This window comes from Sporothrix schenckii, assembly GCF_000961545.1.
Source record: "Sporothrix schenckii 1099-18 chromosome Unknown Cont38, whole genome shotgun sequence".
NCBI lineage: Eukaryota > Fungi > Ascomycota > Sordariomycetes > Ophiostomatales > Ophiostomataceae > Sporothrix > Sporothrix schenckii.
Genome location: NW_015971139.1, coordinates 557,925 through 576,662, shown reverse-complemented (window position 1 = coordinate 576,662; position 18,738 = coordinate 557,925). Strand labels below are relative to the sequence as shown.

Here is an 18,738-nt window from a genome sequence, read left to right as displayed (position 1 = left end):
CCCTCTTTCTAGCCTTGTGCCTGCGGCCGACCCTCCTTACCCGCGTTGCACAGCAGTCTGTGGTCACAGTTTGTTTTGTTTTGTTTCGTTTCTTGCGCCCGTTTTCATCTCGCATTGTTTCCTCCTCTGAATCTCCTGTCTTTGCCCTCTGGTCTACGCCTCACTCAGCCTAATTAACACACGGTCACAGCCATTCAAACTCAAACAGACAATCGACGACACGCAGCAGACACATCACACGCATCAACGCATTACCGACACCGACAATTCACTCGTCCTCCCACCGCCTCGCGCTCAGGCACTTGGGTTCGCTGTGGGTCGTTTTTGCCCCAGCCTGGCCTGTGGTACCCGCCTATCTCAACGGCCCAAGCTGCCCCTAACTGCCCGCCAATTGCCAATCCCGCCGCCCATCAGACCATCATCTGCCGCTAACACCAACCCACCCACGCCTATCCGTCGCCGCTCCTTGCCTCTCCTGGTCGCTGGGAGAGACACCGCTAAGGCACGCTACAGGGGCCGCACCCTCCCAACCAGCCGTTCAGCTGCGCAACTCCATCGCTGCGTCCCACTGAGTCCCGCTGTGCTCCGTATTTGGGTCATCATTGTCCCAATACGACAAAGTGCGCCTCTGTGCCACCCATTTTGACTTGATTGTCCACCCCTGTCATTGGCGGACTGCAATCCGACGCCCACCGGCTGGGAAATAAGGTGCCACTAGGTCCCAGAAGAAAAGGACGCGCCAGGGGCCCCTCCCCCCTAAAATTGCGGACGCCAGGCCCGAACGGTTCTTTTTTTGCTCGTTCCTTGGCTTGTCCGCCCTATCGGCTCAGGTCCCTTTTCCTGCCGTTTTATTTTCCGTGTTATTTTTGACTCCATTTTAAATCGCATAATTCGCCACTAGGGTGTTGTTTGGGCCGCCGCGAGCGACCGAACGCCATCATGTCGCTCACAACAACAGCCACGACGCTGTCGCCAACCACGGCCTCCGTCACAACCACCATTTCCGCCGGCCGCCCTCCTCAGGCGCAGTCTTCCTCCTTTTCCTCCACAACCAAAACACTTCCGCGATCCCTGCGCAAACGCCTTCCCACCCCTTTCACCAACACATCATCGACGTCCTCTTCGTCAACACGCGCCGGCCGCGGCCTCGCATCCTCCCTTTCGACGCCCAACCTTAGCTCCCTTTTCGCCGCCCACGCGCGCCGCGCCCCCGGCGTCCAGGGTGTTCCCCCGTTGCCGTCACTACCCCACCAGCCGTCGGTGCCGCTGCCGCTGCCCTTGTTGACGCGCAAGGCTTCGCTGGCTGCGCTGACTTCGTCGTCGTTGGCTACCATTCCCGATGCGACCGAGTCCTATGCCTTTGACACGTTGAACGAGCTCGCCTTTCCGTCAAATAGCGACAACAGTTACAACAGCAACAGCAACAGCAACAACAACGCGCCGCCTGCCACCATGGCTCCCCTCACTCCCGGCCGCTTCGCGTCCTCCATGGCGTCCTACTCGGGCGCGCCCACCAGCGATGACCCCGTTGTCGCCGGCGATGCTGTCGATGTGCCCGGCGGCATGCACGGCACTGTGCGCTTTGTGGGCTCCGTCGCAGGCCGGAAGGGTGTCTTCGCCGGAGTCGAACTGCACCCCGACTTTGCCACGCGTGGCAAGAACAGCGGCGACGTCGACGGCGTATCCTATTTCAGTACCAACATCCCCGGCGCCGGCATCTTCCTTCCCCTTAACAAGGCCATTCGCCGAGACGCATCGCCCTCTGCCTTCCCTATGACACCCACCGCCACCAACGGCACCGGCCTCAAGCTTGGCAACCAGAACTCTATCAACTTCACGCCACCCACACCCTCCCTCCCCAAGTTCAGCCAGTCTGTTAGCGGCGGTCCCCTTCCCCGGGCCCCCAGTCCACAACACGGGACCCGCCGGCCTCCACGCACATCCCTGCCACGGCCCGATTCCCCAGTGCGCCGCCTCCAGATGACGCCTGCGCCAGGATCCAACGGCCCGCGGCCGTCACTGCCTGCCGCGACACCGGCGGCCAAGGGAGGCGCGTCGTCAGGAGCCGGCGGTGCGCCGGGCCGCTTTGGCAGCCCGACGTCGACCAGCAAGTTCTCCCAGAGCATGCGTGCTCCAGGAACGGCCGGCATGGGCGATCCCAGCAAACGCGGGACAGGCCTTGGTATGCTCCGGGGCGGGCCGGTCGACCGCAAAGCCAGCATCGGCCCACGAAGTGCCTCCGCGCTCGGCAGCGCTTCCAACTACGGCGACGACGACAACGCTACACCGACGAATGCCGGTCGTGTCGGCCGCTCCAATGGAAGTGCCGGTGGCAGTGCAAACGGCAGCGTCGGTTCCGCATCGTCCTTTAGCGGACAGGCACAGCAGCGCGGCATCGGCCGGCCGCCGTCACGCACCGCCAGCCACATGAAGAATGGCAGCATTGCCACGGCTACGACGCTCGCAAACAGCAGTGGCAACAACGACGAAGAGGTCGAGCGTCTGCGCTCCGAGCTGCAGGACCGCGATCGCCAGCTCAAGGACCAGGCCAGCACACTGGCCGATATGGAGAGCAGCCTGACCGAGCTGCAGGGCCTGATTGAAAGCTCAGATGGACCGTTGGGCCCGAATCCAAACGGCGGAGGTCCCGGTGCAACGCCTGGCGGCGGTGCCGATGGCTTTGACGGCGACGACAAGGACATGGCACAGCTGCGCGCGCTCTTGCGCGAGAAGAACGACAAGATCGCCATGCTGACGGCCGAGTTCGACACCCACCGCGCCGACTTCCGCAGCACCATTGACACGCTCGAGATGGCTAGTACCGAGACCGAGCGTGTCTACGAGAAGAAGATTGAGGAGATGATGCAGGAGAACCAGGAGCTCGAGAGCCGGTTGGCCGATGTGGAGGCCGTCGCGCAGCAACTCAAGCAGCTCGAAGAGTTGGTGCAGGAGCTCGAAGAGGGGCTCGAAGACGCTCGGCGGGGCGAGGCCGAGGCCCGTGGCGAGGTTGAGTTTCTACGGGGCGAAGTCGAGCGCACGCGAACCGAGCTGCGGCGCGAGCGCGAAAAGGCCGCTATGTTGGTTGCCTCGGGCGGTGGAGGTCGGCCGGGCAGCGGCGGCGTTGGCGTTGGCCCCGGCACGCTGGTGCGGGGCAATTCGACGTCTTCGAACCCGTCCAAGGATCTCGAGCAAAAGGACGACGAGATCCGCGGCCTCAAGGCTATCATCCACTCGCTGAGCCAGAACGCCGGTGTCAGCGACGGCAGCAACAACGCCTCCAACGGCGGCGGCAGCAGTCACCGCCGGGGCGAGTCGATCAACGAGCGCCTGGCCCGCGAGGCGCTCGAGCGCGAGGTGGCCGACCTGCGCACGCTGCTCGACAACAAGTCGACCCGCGAGACGGAGATGGAGCGCGAGATTGAGCAGCTGCGCCTGACTGGCAACGGCGCCGCGGCCTCGTCGACCAACAACCTCGGCGCCCACCGCTCGAGCGCCATGACCGTCGGCAGCCGCTCCTCTCTGCGTGACTCGCGCGGCACGGTCGTGCTGGCCCGGGACTTTCGCGAGTCGCTGAATGGCGGCGGCCTGTCCTCGAGCGGCAACAACAATAGCAACGGCGGCAGCAACAACCTGAGCGCGCACCACAACCACTCCCGGTCCAACTCCAACCCGCGCACCGGCAACCGCTCGCCTGACCAGGTCCGGAAACTGCCGCACCACTCGCGCGGACCCACGCTCGACACGATGCCTGAGAGCGACGCCTACTCGTCGGTCACGGAGTCGAGCACGCTGTGGTGCGAGATTTGCGAGACCAACGGCCACGACATCCTGACCTGCACCAACATGTTTGGCTCGGCAGCGGGTGCGGGTGCAGGTGCAGGTGCGGGCGCGAACGGTGCGCCACCACCGGCATCGTCCGACGCCCCCGCACAACTGGATTCCCGCACCGGCAAGGACGTGGTCCGTGCTGCCTTCTCTTCCGAGGCCGTCGCACCGATGATTCCGCTCAAGCTTGGCTCTGTGGCTGCCAAGACTGCTCCGCCGCCCGAGGTCAAGATCCTGCCGAACCCCATGGAGTCTGGCCCGGTAGCCGGCAAGGAGAGCGGTGTGGTGGATGCCGGAAAGTGGTGTGCGCTGTGCGAGCGTGATGGCCACGACAGCGTGGACTGCCCGTTTGAGGATGCCTTTTAACATGCACACGACGAGCCGGCCTTGCCTCACATCTTGACCTTTTCTTCTCATTTCTACATCTACACTTTTTACATTTGTACACTTCTACATACCACTTCTAATCTACGAGCAAAACGAGGTTTTCTGCACCAATACGACGGCCTCCATATATAAACGGAAGCTGGGGACAGCAATAGATGGAGTGGGATATGGGAAATACGACTCGGGGCAGCACATATGATGAAAAATACGAATATCGGAAGACGGGGGTCGGCGAATGCTTTCTAGCTGTACAGTTTTGTAATGTTGGTTTTGCCTTTTGGCCTCTGGGTTTGCCGGTTGGCATTCCTTCTCTCATCTCTCTTCATTGTTTTTTTTTTTTTTTCTTGTCTTTGTATTTGCTCTTCACCTATTTTGTAAGGGGACTGGTGCATTCTCTGCGATGATACCACTCATATTTTCTCGACACGCCTCGTCAGATATCGTTGACACAACCGAATTAATTTTGACACTTGACTTTTGACACTTTGACATCTTTGGCACTTTATCCACTTGTGACACTGCCGTGCGAAGCACTGGTGAATCTTGTCTTGGACATTGCGGGTGGCCTCTTTCTCTTCTTTTGTATACTTCCTTTTAGTCTTTCTTTTTGCTGAGTGAATTTGGGATTTTTGACACTTACACGATAAGCTTTCGGCCCGGCATCCAGTTTCTGACGTTTAACGGTAGTTTCTCCATGCTCTCTCGTTTGTCCACTTTCATTCTTTCCTTTTACGCGACATTTGACATATTTCGACTGACGACTTACACATGACGCTTTCACTGCCGATATCCCGTTTTGTGAGTCGACGATGCTGTCCTCACCTTCCTTTGGCCTTCTCACATCTTCTAGATACCTTTGTCAGCCATATCGTTATTTGCATGAAAAAACGCCCTTATTATGTCCCCCCTTGGCATTGCCCATCCTTATCCCTCCTTATCCTCCGTATCCATCCTCCTATCATCGACGACAGATTCTAATCGCACGATATCCCCCAATCTTAAATCCTCTGCAAAAAAGGCGGGCCACGCACAGTCACCTTCACACAAAAATAATCAAAAATAGGCAAGCCAGGGGTCACATTTGGCACGCCTTTTATCGCATTGCTCATCCCAGCACGCGACCCACTCAGCTACCCCTATTTTTTCAATCGTCCCCCTGCACAATTCGCATGTTCCCTTATTCCCTTATTTCCCCTTTCCCTTTGGCCTTTTTGTTCGATTTTGCGCCTTTTCCCTGGTTCTCACGATGGTCCAGAATAATAAAAATAGCCAGCTTTCATCGTTCAAATAAAAGTAGCGCCTTGACCGTTCAGCAGCTCAACTGAAAAGAGAATAGACTGTTTTCCCTGCTGAACCCTGTCTTGGTTTACAGTAGGTGGTCTCCCTTACCATTTGGTTGCAGGGTCTTTCAAATTACGCGTACGCGTAGTTTTGTCTCTATTTGCCTTTTGAAGAGCACTGTCTCTGGGGAGGGCCATGATCGTCCTTTCGGCTCCTTACAGAGAGCACGCGCATACCCCAGTATGTAGGGAGCAAAGTGTGGCTACTCTCGTCCAGTTGTAAATCGTACACTGTGTCTTACTCCATACCTAACCCTCACATTTGACATTCTTACGACACGCATTCCCTATTACCCTTTGCCTCGTGCCTCCTTTTGCCTCTGTGCGGATCGTGGTCGTGTGCGTTTCTGGCATCAGCATCCCCTCTTCCCTCGTGACAAGACAAACGGATTTCAACAACGACAACCGACAATATTCACGACCCCCCACCCCCTATTTTTTGTTTTTCTTTCATGGACTCCCATGCTGGCCAGACTCTCGACTTTGCCGGCAGCATCCTCGACGACGACGACAACGACGACGACATATACAACAACCGTAGCAGCGCGACCAGTGTGAACGAATTTCGGCACGATACAAATCCGGTGGGACGCGACGACAGCAGAGTCGGCGGCGGTGACGAGCTGCGGCCGGTGATGGCCCACAGCCGTGCCTATTCCGCGGCAGGCGATGCTGGACAAGGTGGCGTCGGCATTGGCGTTGGGGTGGGCAGCAATGGCGGAGGCGGCGGGACCGTCCGCCGCATTCTGCGCTTCTTTGTGCGGACGCTGAGCCGCGGCGGGCATGCGAGCTACCGGGAGCTGTCCATGCGGTCGATGCCCGGTGTTGTTGTCGACGGCAGCGAGCCGTTGACGCCCATGGTGGACGAGTTTGGCTTTGGCGATGCGGACGTTGACGCGGACGTTGATGCGGACGAGGTGGCCACGTCCTGCATGGCCTCGCTGCGCCAGATGCTGCTGTCGTCGTGGCTCAACACGCTGCTCGTGTTCGTGCCCATTGGCATCGTCACCTACCTGACGCACACGAGCCCCATTGCCATCTTCGCCACCAACGCCATTGCCGTGATCCCGCTGTCGTCGCTGCTGACGGCCGCGACCGAGCGCGTCGCCAGCGACGCCGGCGACACCGTGGGCGCGCTGCTCAACATCAGCCTGGGCAACCTGGTCGAGCTGATCCTCTTTATCGTGGCGCTCGTCAACAACCAGGTCCGTGTCGTGCAGGCGTCGATCCTGGGCTCCATCCTGGTCAACTCGCTGCTGATCCTGGGCACGGCACTGCTGGCCACGGGCCTGACGGACAACGAGCCCGTGTACAACACGGCCGAGACGCAGCTGCTGAGCTGTCTGCTGTTTGCGTCCGTGTTTGTGTTTCTGATGCCGACCGCCTTTGGCTACACCTTTGACAAATCCAAGCACGTGTCCAAGGCCACGCTGCAGATGAGCCGCGTGTCCTCGCTCATGGTGCTGCTCATTTACCTGCTGTACTTTGTGCACGAGCTGCGGGCCCGGCCCATTGCGGCGGGCCATGCGAACGGTGCCGGCAGTGGCAGTGGCAGTGGCAGTACGAGCGACGACGACAGCGAGCGTGGCCTGTCGACACCGACGACGCCAACGACGCCAACAGCAGCATCAACCGCCACACCAACAACAGCATCGGCACGACCTGTCGTGCTCGTGTCGTCATCGAGCACGTCCACACCCGAGTGCCAACAGGTGGCCTCCGCGTCCGGTGTTGTCATCAACAGTGCCGCTGTACCCCAGCCGCGCTCCGTCCGCTTTGCCGATGCTGTGTCTTCGACCCATCCTGTAAAACCAACGTTGTCGTCATCCTCGTCGTCCTTGTCCTCGTCGTCAAACGGCATCGAGATGCACCGCATGGACGACTTTGACATGAATAGCAACACCATCCCCTCGCGGCCGTACCCGCACGCACACACCCGCATGCACTCGCATTCACACTCACGCTCCATCTCCGTTGACTCCATACGAGCCGGCGTACGCCGCAGTCGTGCGTCGTCCTTATCGGGCGGTGCAGGCGGTGTTGGCGTCGGCGGCGGGATGTCGTCGTCCGGCGGGCCGGGCAGCGGCTTTACGGCCATCTCCGGACCCGGCCTGATGCGATCGGGCATCACGGCCCTCCAGATCATGCGCGACAACCAGCAGCAGGCACAGGCACAGCAAGCCAGTCGCGTCAGCCTCGAGAGCAGCGGCAGTGCGGCGGACCGTGCCAGCCTCCTGCGCGACGGCGGCGCCCCGTCCTACCACCACGGCGACCTGCACCCGCCCGCCCAGCGCCGCCGCGGCGAGTTCATAATGGCCGTCATTGTGCTGATCGTCGCGTCGGCGCTCATGTCCGTCAACGCCCAGTTCCTGGTCGACACCATTGACGACGTCACCCACCAAGGCCACTTGTCGGAGTCGGTCATTGGCCTCATCATCCTGCCCATTGTCGGCAACATTGCCGAGTACGTCACGGTCGTGTCGGTGGCCCTGCGCGACAAGCTGGACCTGGCCATTTCCGTCGCCATTGGCTCCTCCATCCAGATCGCGCTGTGCGTCACGCCGCTGACGGTCGGCGCCGGCTGGATCCTGAACCGCAACCTGTCGCTCACGTTCACCTTCTTTGAGATGGCGGCGCTGGTCGGCACGGCGCTGCTGGTGGGCCTGCTGGTGTCGAGCGACGGCGACCGCAAGCTGCGGACGTGTGGTCTCAAGGGCGCGCTGATGTGCGCCTGTTATGTGATTATCGGGTGAGCCCCTTTTTCCAGCTTTTTTTTTCTTGTCCATTGTCTTCATCGTTCCTTCCTACCTTGATGCTAACATTGTGCCCCTGTAGACTCGGTGCCTACCTGTCGCCGAACGTCGCGCCCAAATAGGCAAGAAGCACCAAGGTGTGCGAACACACTATACACACTATACGTTGCAAACCAATCCGTGATGTTCTTCTTCACTCTACCGTTCATTTAATTTCTTTTGACCGCTTTCCTCCCTTCATTCTACCTTTGTTGTACGGACATGTTTATTCTACATCTATTTGACTGTTCATTATTTCTCTGTACATATCGAGATTCTGCACGGTGATTTTGGCAAGCCTTTTGCATGGTAGGCGCGAGCATCACTTTGATTTATTTAATCCATAAATGCCACATGTTAACATAGTACAATAAACTAATAAACTATACTTTTGACCTCACGCAGTGGTTGCTAAATTGATAGATGTTTCAACGGCAGAAGCAGCTTCTTCGATAACAAACAAACATGCGTTACCAATAGACGACTCCAATCCACTTGCTGACCGCCAAATCCATTTGGTCACATCAAAGCACCGGTAGCATTGGTGTTCGTCGTCCCATACCCAATCGCCAGCCCCTTCGCCCATGCCACACGGACCAGAAGTGGAGGTGAGTCCGTAAAGCAATGACACGCCGCTTGTGCGGATTTGACGTTCTTTGCCCTCTGCGTACGTCGTGCTGCTTACCAAGAACAACTCTAGATGTCGTGCTAACTGACCGACTACAGTCCGCCATTTTAGAGACTCGGCAGGCACCTTCCGGCCGTCGATAGAGCTGCCATGGCCCGGATCGTTTCTCAAGAAGAGCTGAAGAATGCGAAGCGCTTTGGCCCTTTTGTTCCCGTTTTCCAAATCGACCCAGAGACAATTGTCAAAACTGGCCAGACTGTGAGATCATGCGAAGCGGAAACCATGAAGTTTGTCCGCGATCGTACGAGCATCCCGGTCCCGCAAGTCTACAATGCATACACCGACGACACAACTGGCCACGTGCGAATTGTGATGGAGTTTGTTGAGGGACGGAATCTCGACCGGGCATGGGAGACGTACACGGACTCTGAGAAGCAGTCTGTCGTCTCGCAGCTTCGCAAATACATGGACGAACTCCGCCAAATCACGGGTTCGTACATTGGCAGTGTCGACGGGTCATGGTGCAACGATCACTATTTCGACAACGAACGAGGCGCATATGGTCCATTTGCAAACGAAGACGAGTTTAACGAGGGTATCGTCAGGGCTTTGCGAAAGTCCAAGCCATATGACTGGGTGGAATATTACTGCGACATATTCAAAGAGGTCATGGTGGATCACAAGATCGTCATGACGCATAATGACATGGACCCTCGAAACATCATCGTCCAAGGATCCAAGGTCGTTGCACTACTGGACTGGGAACTCTCCGGCTACTTTCCAGAGTACTGGGAATACTGCAAGGCAATGAGGCGACCTGACTGGGAAAGCGCGTGGGTTAAGGAGAGGGTTTTGGAGAAGATTATGAAGCCTTACAGGAAGGAGATGTCGGTTATTTGGAACACGACCGAAATTATATGGTGAGGAGATGGGGGAGGAGACTGGCGCAAAGGTTGTCATAATTACAATGAAAAAGAGTCGGTAGTTCCACGAGGTTGATACTCTGCAATAAAGAAATCTACGGAGGAAATTGGCTGTATCATCAATCTTGTCTGGATCTTGTACCAAACGGTGGGACACAGTATATTGCGACACACACTGTATATATAACACTGTCTTTCCTGAGCAAGGACAAGCCCGTCATTTTATTAACGTCACGCATTTAACAACGTATATGCAATTCCATATTGCACAACATCCACGTATACTCCCACAAAATACACCCACTATGGCAGACGAGGAAGATGACTACATGACCATGACGTTTGGTGGGGACGAGGACATTGGCGGTACTAAGAAGAAGCATGCCGCCGAGACGTCTCTCCAGCGTCGCATCCGTCTGGAACGCGAAGGCCGCGAGCGTGGCCGCATTCCGTCCAAGGCCGAGCTGGCCAAGGCGGCCGAGGCCGAGCGCGAGGCTGCACTGAGTCAGTCACTCTTTGGCACACCGCCGCCCCGGCACGTTGGAGCTCAAAAGGCGACAACATCCACATCAACATCAACAACACCAGCACCGGCATCAAAATGGCCGCTTGCACCAGCACTGGCGCAGCCGCCAAAGCCCGTCAGCAAGGGTTTCGCAATGATGGCCAAGATGGGGTTCGTAGCGGGCCAGTCGCTGGGCAAGCGGCGCGAGGAGAGCAGCGGAGAGGCTGGGACGGAGAGCGGGGACGGCAGCAACGGAGACACGGACCAAGACAGGCCCGTGACAGAGCCCATCCGGATTCAAGTCAAGCGCGACCGGGCCGGTATTGGCGCCGAAGAAGAGAGGAGGAAAGAAACGGAACGGGAGGCAAAATCTGCTCAAGGCGACGGCCCAGACGCAAAGCGGCTGCGGCTCGACGACATGGACCCGCTGGCCTATCGCGATCGACTACGACAGGAGCGCGAAGCGGGCCGTCTGGAGCGGCAGATTCATGCGGCGCAGGTCGTCGCGGAACGCATGGCGAGAGGAGACGACGAGAACGAAGACGAGGCCAAGGCACAGGACGAGATGCCTCTGTCCGCGGTCAATGTCTTGTGGCGCGGCATGGTCAAGGAGAGGCGCGCCAAAGAGCACGACCGAGAGCAGCGCATAAAGGCACAGAAGTTGCTAGACGATCGACTACGAAGCATGGTCCACGGCGATAAGGAGAAGACGGCAAAGTACGAAGCATTTGAACAGGACAACGCCAGCGACGACGACGACGATGGGAACGATCGACTCGCGCGCGGACAAGGGCCCGACAAGCTGTCCTATCTGAAAGGCAGTATGAACACGTCGATTTCCGTCGACGGCGACAAAGACGACGAGGACGAAGTGGACGACGACAACGAGGGCGACAAGGACGAGGAGCTCGAGGAGTTCAATGCACTCGAGCCCCAGGAGCGGCTGCAAGCGGTCGTCGACTGGATGCGGCAGAACCGCAGGTACTGCTTCTGGTGCAAATTCAAGTACCCGGACGACGACCTCGACGGGTGTCCAGGCCCAACAGAAGAAGACCACGATTAGGGGAAGTTGTTTTGAACAAGTACGAGTTTACACTACGGCCAACGTTGAAAATAGAAGAGTATGATTGTCGTGAGAAGTGTTGTCAAAAATGCTAAATGCGTCTAAGGTCCTTACATACACTAATCTTACAAATACTTGCGGACGCCCAGCTCGTCGACGGCCATCTCGTACATGGCTGCAAACTCCTTGTCGGACACCGTCGCGGCCTTGACCCGGTACACGTGCGCCACCACCGTGGCCAGGTCGTCGCTCAGGTCCGCGTCCGTGCCGGCATGCAGGCTCGTCTCCTTCTCGCCCTCGTTCCAGCCGTACACGCGCAGCTGCCGCTGGCGCGCCTCGAGCAGCAGCACCTCGACCGCCTCGCTGGCCTTGAAGATGCGGTGCCGCGCGGTGGGCGTGTCGCGCTCCAGGGCCGACGTCTCGGCCACCAGCTCGACCGCCAGGCTGTCCGTCATGAGGAAGCGGTCAAACCCATCGCCGGCCGTGTCCTTGTGTGCACCACCGCCTGCGGCGGCGCTGTGGAAGAGCGGCCGCAGCACGCGCAGCATCACGCACAGGCCGACGTAGTCGCCCGTCTTGCGGAACGAGTGCAGTACGATGCGGCCCAGCGCCTGGTAAAAGGCCATCGACCGCGTGTCCTGGGCGCTGCCCTTACCTATCTCCGACGCATAGGCCGATGTCTCCGTCTTGAACGCGACGGGTGCCAGCTTGACCATGTCGGCCGCCAGCTGGCGGCAGTCGGCGCCGGCCGCCCGGCGGTCGTCGTCCGACATCATGCGGAACACGGTGCGGTGCACGGCGAGCGACTTGAAGAGGACGAGGAACGTGTGCGCATTGGGCTCAATGCGCTGGGGGCCCAGCACGAGGTCCCGGTACAGCGCGCGCGCCTCGTCGGACCGTCCTTCGTGCACGTACGACTCGAGCAGCTGGTTCATCATGAACGCGTCGGTCGACGCCATCTCGCACGCCCGGAACGCCTCCCACAGCCGCTCCAGCTGGGCCAGCTGGCCACGGTTCTTGTAGTTGTCCGCCATGAGCGCAAACGTCTCGAGCGTGGCTCGCGGCACAAACGTCAGGTCGGCGCCGTCGGTCGTGGCCGCCGCCGCCGCCACCGCCACCTCGTCCTTTGTGAAGCCACCCACGCGCAGCTTGAGCGGCCAGTCCATCTGCTGCTCGCGCCGCCGCAGGTCCACAAACAGGCGCCGCGATTCCACCATGCGCCACGCGAGCACGTCCGCGCGCTCCTGGTTGGCCGCCGATCCCGAGCGCAACCAGGCACCCAGCAGGCCGTTGACTTGCACCGACGCCGTCATGATGCCGCGCGCCTGCATAAAGTGCAGGACGCGGTAGGCGCCGTCGAGGTCGCCGGCGCCGATGAGCCGCTTGAGCCACTTGCCAAAGAAGAAGTGGTTGGCCACGGCCGACGGCAGTTTCTTGGGCCGCGTGCGCTGCTGCTGCAGCTGCTGCTGGTGCAGATCCAATGCGCCGGAGAACATCATGTCGACAAAGACGTCGAACGCGTACTCGGTGTGGTTGGCCGTCAGGAAGCAGGAGACGACCTCGTCGTAGTCCTCAATCTTCATACCGCCGTCCTGTTTCTCGAGCTCGTCGAGCAGGTCCCGCAGTCGCCGGTACGTCGCCCAGGCCTTGTCCTTGGAGCCCTGGGCAGCTGCGTTGCGGATCAGCCCAAAGAGAACGCGCGGGTCGCCGTGTCGTTTGATTGTCTCGCCGTTGCTCGCTGCTTGTCGGAGAAGGTCCTGCAGGTCGTCGCTAAAGAGCCGGTCGGCGGCCCGCTCGGCCCGATCCAGGTCGCCCTGCTGCGAGCACATGCGCACGCCCAGCTCCCAGTAGGCGGCTGCCGTCGCCGGGCGCGCACCGAGTGTCGCCGCGCCACGTCGCCAGTTCTCGAGCGCGGCTGCTGGCCATCCCTCGATAAACATGGCCTCCATGGCCAGCAGCTGCTGCTCGTCCGTCAACGGCACGCCCGCCGCCTGCATGTCCTTGGCCAGATAGTAGATGTGCGACATGCGCCGTGGATTGCGCACGCCGCTGCCCTTTTTGTCGTCCCACGCCAGAACCTCCCAGAGACAGCTCCACACGGCCGGCGGGACGTTGGACCACGCCTCCGCCAGCCCCGTCCGGGCGGCACCATACCGGCTCCACAGCGCCGTGATAATCTTGCTGTCGACGCCGCCGCTCGGCGTCTTGTTCTTGTTCTCCAGCCGCCGCGCCGCCGGCCGCAGAACGCTGTTGAGATTCTTGACGTGCCGCCGCGCATTGGTCGACAGGCCCGTGTCGTCGATCCGCACGGCGGACGTGCCTGACGTCTCCGACGCGTCGGCTTCTTCGTATGCCGCGTCGGCCATGGTCTGCAGCGCCTCCTCCTCCTCCACCTCCTTGATCATGTCGTACTTGCGCCGCAACCGCACCGTCCGTCGCCTCGTCGGCCCGCCCCGCTGCTCCAGGTCCTTCATCAGCGTCGACGTTTCCTTGAGCCGTTCCTCGAGCTCGGCCAGCTCCGCCTCCGCCTCGTCGCCGATCGAGCTGCGGTTGCTCACGTGCCGGATCGTCCCGTCGCTCTGCTGGTCAAAGAAGCGCACCGTCACGTCCTCGTCGCGTCCGTACTGGTGGGTCGGGTCGTTGCTGGACGCCAGCTGCAGGTCTTCAAGGGTCGGGATCTCGACTTTGGGGGACGGTCGGGGCACCGGCGTGGCTCGTAGCGGGGTCTGCCGCTGTGACGCCGTCGACGGCCGGCTATCGCCCCTCCGCAGCCGGCCGCGCACAGCCGCCGTATGTCGAGACAGCGTACGCACAGCCACGGTCGTCGTCGGTGTGCTTGTCGGTGTCGTTGCCGTCGCTGTCACCGTCGTTGTAGCCCATGGCGGCAGCGTGGGTCGCCGCTGTGCCGTTCGGCTGACCAGGCACGACCGGCAGACAAATGGGCCCCGTGTGCTCATGTCGGAGAAGACTGAGCTTATCGGCCTCATCGTGTGGAAGGCATTGGGGGGCGAGTTGTGCTGGGGAAAAGGTCGTTGCTGTGTTTGGAGGAATGCCTTTACAAAATCGGAAGCTGTCACTGACAGACGTCAATTTTTGTTTTCTTCCAAAATAGCCCACTATTGTGCCTTATCGGCGAGTTTTCTCGCTGTAGAATTCCTTCAGCAGGGTCTGATAAAACTCTTAGTGGTCTTTTTGCTATTACAGGGGATCACTAAATTTTTGCCCACTGTAGATCACGTGGGGCTCAGGGACACGCCATATTTACAGCTGCATTGCAGCCAATCGTATAACAGTATTCGGGCGGAAAGCAAAGAGGTAACAAGGTGACGAATGAACAAAGTAATGCACTTTTACGTCTTGTCTTTCATATTTCCGCGCCAGATCATTAGAATGGAATATATTGTCCCTTACAGTGAGATTTTTAATTTTGTGTTTTTATCTAAGAAAAGATCCAGGCTCAGGTTAGGAAAGAGCAATGGACAGTGACCTACATCAGGCTTATTCTACTCTAGCACGGCAATCACTGATCGGCCCAGGCAGGTACGATAAGACTTTTTAGTGGAGTCATCGCAAAACGCTTCACCGCCTTTGGCAGAATTGACTTTTTGGTGATAATGTTTTGTTATCGCCATTATTTTTTTCAGACAACCCGAATCCCTGCTCGACAACTCTGCACACCTATTACGACATAGGGAAATCTTCCCTCGCAACAATCCTTCCTTCCACTCACAAGCCATTGCCGCGTCCGCCATGGCGGGCCCCTCTGGTTCCGACTTTGTGCGCTTCACGGGCCACCGGTTCCTTGCCCAGCGCCTGCTCCTGGCCACCCTCACAGGCCGCCCCGTGCACATCTCCAGCATCCGCAGCTCCTCACCAACAAATCCTGGCCTCGCGCCGCACGAGGTCTCCTTATTACGCCTCTTCGACGCCGTCACCAATGGCAGCGCCTTCCAGATCTCCTACACTGGTACTACCATCACCTTCCACCCGGGCCTCATCACAGGCACCGTCGCCGGCGCCGGCGCCACCGAGGACGACGTGATTGAGCACAACATTCCTGCAGGCTGCACACGCGGTATCTCCTACTTCTTGCTGCCCATGGCCCTGCTGGCACCCTTCTCCAAGGCCCACGTCAACATTCGCTTCTCCGGCCCCGGCGTCATTACATCCGCCACCGATACCGGCGACATCTCTGCCGACGCCTTCCGCCTCGCCATCCTGCCGCTGTATGGGCTTTTCGGTATCCCGCCGGCCCGCATCGAGCTGAACATCCGGCAGCGCAGCTGTGCGGGCCACGGCGACCGCCGCGGCAACGGTGTCGTCGAGCTGCGCTTCGCCAGCCAGGTCCGCCTGCCCAAGACGCTGCACCTGCACCGCGGTGCCGGCCGCATCAAGCGCATTGGCGGTGTCGCCTACAGCGTCGGCGTGTCCGCGTCCAACAACAAGCGCATGATCCACGCGGCACGGGGCGTGCTCAATGCGCTGACGGGCGAGATCAAGATTGCCGAGGCACCGCCCAGCAAAGACGACGGCCACGGCGGCGGCGACAAGCCCGGCATTGGCTTCGGCCTGTGCCTGGTGGCCGAGTCGACTGTGAACGGTGTCGTGTACTCGGCCGACGTCGTGAGCCCCGCGCAGGGCGGCGTGCTGGCCGAGGACCTGGGCACGCAGTGCGCGCACCGCCTGCTGGAGGCGATTGCACAGGGCGGGTGTGTGAGCTGGACGGCGGCGCCGACGGTGCTGACGCTGATGGCGATGGGCTCCGAGGACGTGGGCCGGCTGCGGGTGAGTCGGGACGTTGTGGCGGCTGAGGAGGTGATGGGACTGGCGCGGGACCTCAAGGCATTTGGCGCGAGCAGCTGGGGCCTGCGGCAGGCAGAGGACGACGTTATCGGTGGTGGCGACAGCGAGGACGACGAGGATGCGCACAGCAAACATGACGTGCTCATTTCTATAAAGGGTACTGGTCTCGGCAACGTGGGCCGCAAGGTGGCATAAAGGACTGGGGGCGTTTGATACAAAAAGAAGAAAGGCGTTTCGGACTTGCATTGTATATACGTTTTTATTGGGACTTAAAATACTGCATACTAAGGTCTTTTCGCAAGAGAAGCCTTTGTGATTTTACACTGCCCATACTCCAAACATGCATTTGTGACCGACTAAACCCCAATGCATCCGAAAACAACGAGGTGCTCACAAAATTATAGAATCACACAGTTCTCTCCAGTATGTATGCTCATTAGTTCATGAATATGGTTCCATCTATTGTGTGGTATCTACATGCCCACCCCGTTATTGTGGCCGTTGTTGAGCATTCATCCTAGCGCGTGTTCGTCTCTCGGCCGCCAAACGGGCCAAGGTCACCGCATAGCCAATCGACTGAAGCGACTGTGCTGCGGCGCTGCTGTCTTTCTCCTGCAATGCTCGCCGTATTGCGTGTATAATGTAAAAGTCACCAATGTTGCCGCCGGAGCTGAGCGAATCAAGCGCGTTCTCCACCGCCTCCTCCGGCGTGGCGGCGCCCAAGGGCCCGCCGAGGTCGATGTTGTGCAGCCGCTCATCTTCGTCTGGCTCGCTGTTGCCGTTGGACGCAGCTGGTGCTGAGCCTGCACCATCTTCTGCTCCTGGCGCCTGTTGTGCAGCGCCTCGCTCGGCAGCGTCTTGTTCCTGTATTGTTGGCGCAGCCGCCGGCGTTGCATTTGCTGCTGCATTTGCTGCAGCCGTTCCCCCTGCCGCCGATAGTCCACCGACACGCGTCGCCGCCGCCGTAGCTACGTTGGCCGCTACCGACCGGATCGGGGACACCAGCCGGCGCAGCTTCTCGCGCTCCGTATGCATCGCCAGCATCAGGCACTGTACCACGAGGACAACGAGGTCGAGCGCCACCAGCGCGAGCGCCGAGGTCGGCGCCTTTTGGCCGACAAAGTCAATCATGACGCCGCCGTGCAGGTAGCCTCGGTTGGCCTCGGTGGCCCGGGGCAGCGAGCCCAACGAGTGGGCCAGCAGGCACAAGAAGTTGGGCGCAAAGATGGCAACGAGATGCGGTTTTCGCGCGTCGAGGGGAATGGCAAAGTCTTCGGGTTTCGGGGACAGGAAAAAGGAGTGCGGCGCGGCGCGGATGACGAAGCGAAAGAAGGAACAACTGTGCGGTTAGCGAAACATAAAAAGCGAAACGCGAAACGAGATGCACGATCCAGGTCCAAGACCGAGACGAGAGCACGGCAGGGACTCACTCCATGTAGTACAAGGCGCACAGCTCGGCAAAGACGAGCATGTCCAGCTGGCTCATCATGTCGGTGTAGAAGGCGAGCTTCTTCTTCAGGCTCTCGCGGACCTTGCCCGCGAGCGCGCTGGAGTAGCCACTGCGCGCTCGTGTGGCAGTGTTGGCTCGACTGCGCCGGGTGCGGTGGGAGCTTCGTGCGTTGCCACTGCCGCTGGCACCGCCGCCAGCATCGGTACTGCTGTTCATGGCTCCGCGCTTGGGGGTCTCGGCGGGCCGGAGGTGCGATAAAGGCGAAGGGGTTGAGGTGTTCTCGCCTTCAGATGGGTCGAGGCCAGCGAGGCTGCCGGACGGCACGCTACCTCATGTTTCAGGGCGTGGGCCGGTATGTGGCGATGGTGTGGATGTCTCGGTACAGCAGGCAATCAATGAGTCGGGAGAGAGGTAGCGGTGACAGTATATCGTCGTGAAATTCAGATGTCGTTTGGAAGGGGTTGACGCGGCTAGGAATGGCAACTGCGAGACGGTGATGTTAAGAGCAGGTGCATCAAATGTCTGAGCGGGCTGCGCCTGCCATGCGGAGCTGTCGCTACTATTACAGCTTAGTTTCGTTACGAATACTCCAGACGCCTGGCGCCGCTTGTGTCGTCAGACGACAGGGGGCCTAGCTGGGCCCGTTAGGTCCGATTTGCCTGGGCTCGGCCGCTGGACTTTTGTCCCCGGTGCCTCCCAATTTCAATAATTTACAGCACGAGCCGCCAAGCTACAGGGGATATGTCCGCTATTGAGGACAGCCTCATGCTTCGTACAGGGAAGTCTGGAGTCGGCCGGAAAAACAGCATCCCGTGCGCCCCTGGCACAGCCTGCTGTATCCCCTGCAAACGGCGCACTGGGCGCTAGCCTCAGTCTGGCTGTTGAGACAGTGCAGCCGCGGGGTGATCGGTGGGCCTGTGGTCGGATTTTGGCTGATGGCGGGCTGTCTCGAAAATCTATGGCCATATGTTTCCCGTCTGAGTCACTTTGTTGGACAGCCTCGTCACCAACAACTCTGCACC

General features: G+C 59.5%; 7 protein-coding genes across 7 annotated transcripts; 5 read left to right on the top strand and 2 right to left on the bottom strand.

Annotated features, from left to right (window-relative positions):
• Positions 1 to 939: 939 nt before the first annotated feature.
• On the top strand, positions 940 to 4,191 carry SPSK_05876 (cytoskeleton-associated protein; the record flags this gene model as incomplete). The annotated part of the gene is made up of 1 exon (XM_016732585.1): positions 940 to 4,191. The coding sequence occupies one exon, from the start codon at positions 940 to 942 to the stop codon at positions 4,189 to 4,191; it is 3,252 nt and encodes a 1,083-aa protein (XP_016591897.1).
• A 1,813-nt stretch (positions 4,192 to 6,004) lies between these two features.
• Positions 6,005 to 8,305, top strand: SPSK_05993 (Ca2+:H+ antiporter; the record flags this gene model as incomplete). Its single annotated transcript, XM_016732701.1, has 1 exon — positions 6,005 to 8,305. The coding sequence occupies one exon, from the start codon at positions 6,005 to 6,007 to the stop codon at positions 8,303 to 8,305; it is 2,301 nt and encodes a 766-aa protein (XP_016591896.1).
• Positions 8,306 to 8,928: 623 nt separating this feature from the next.
• On the top strand, positions 8,929 to 9,896 carry SPSK_06474 (uncharacterized protein; the record flags this gene model as incomplete). The annotated part of the gene is made up of 2 exons (XM_016733180.1): positions 8,929 to 8,952; positions 9,084 to 9,896. The coding sequence occupies 2 exons, from the start codon at positions 8,929 to 8,931 to the stop codon at positions 9,894 to 9,896; spliced, it is 837 nt and encodes a 278-aa protein (XP_016591895.1).
• Positions 9,897 to 10,200: 304 nt separating this feature from the next.
• Positions 10,201 to 11,463, top strand: SPSK_06330 (g-patch domain containing protein; the record flags this gene model as incomplete). Its single annotated transcript, XM_016733036.1, has 1 exon — positions 10,201 to 11,463. The coding sequence occupies one exon, from the start codon at positions 10,201 to 10,203 to the stop codon at positions 11,461 to 11,463; it is 1,263 nt and encodes a 420-aa protein (XP_016591894.1).
• A 125-nt stretch (positions 11,464 to 11,588) lies between these two features.
• On the bottom strand, positions 11,589 to 14,450 carry SPSK_05923 (pentatricopeptide repeat protein; the record flags this gene model as incomplete). Its single annotated transcript, XM_016732631.1, has 1 exon — positions 11,589 to 14,450. The coding sequence occupies one exon, from the start codon at positions 14,448 to 14,450 to the stop codon at positions 11,589 to 11,591; it is 2,862 nt and encodes a 953-aa protein (XP_016591893.1).
• A 763-nt stretch (positions 14,451 to 15,213) lies between these two features.
• On the top strand, positions 15,214 to 16,461 carry SPSK_06338 (RNA 3'-terminal phosphate cyclase-like protein; the record flags this gene model as incomplete). Its single annotated transcript, XM_016733044.1, has 1 exon — positions 15,214 to 16,461. One exon carries the CDS (start codon positions 15,214 to 15,216, stop codon positions 16,459 to 16,461), a length of 1,248 nt encoding a protein of 415 aa, XP_016591892.1.
• Positions 16,462 to 16,755: 294 nt separating this feature from the next.
• Positions 16,756 to 17,932, bottom strand: SPSK_06376 (uncharacterized protein; the record flags this gene model as incomplete). Its single annotated transcript, XM_016733082.1, has 2 exons — positions 16,756 to 17,605; positions 17,697 to 17,932. The coding sequence occupies 2 exons, from the start codon at positions 17,930 to 17,932 to the stop codon at positions 16,756 to 16,758; spliced, it is 1,086 nt and encodes a 361-aa protein (XP_016591891.1).
• Between the last annotated feature and the right edge of the window lie 806 nt (positions 17,933 to 18,738).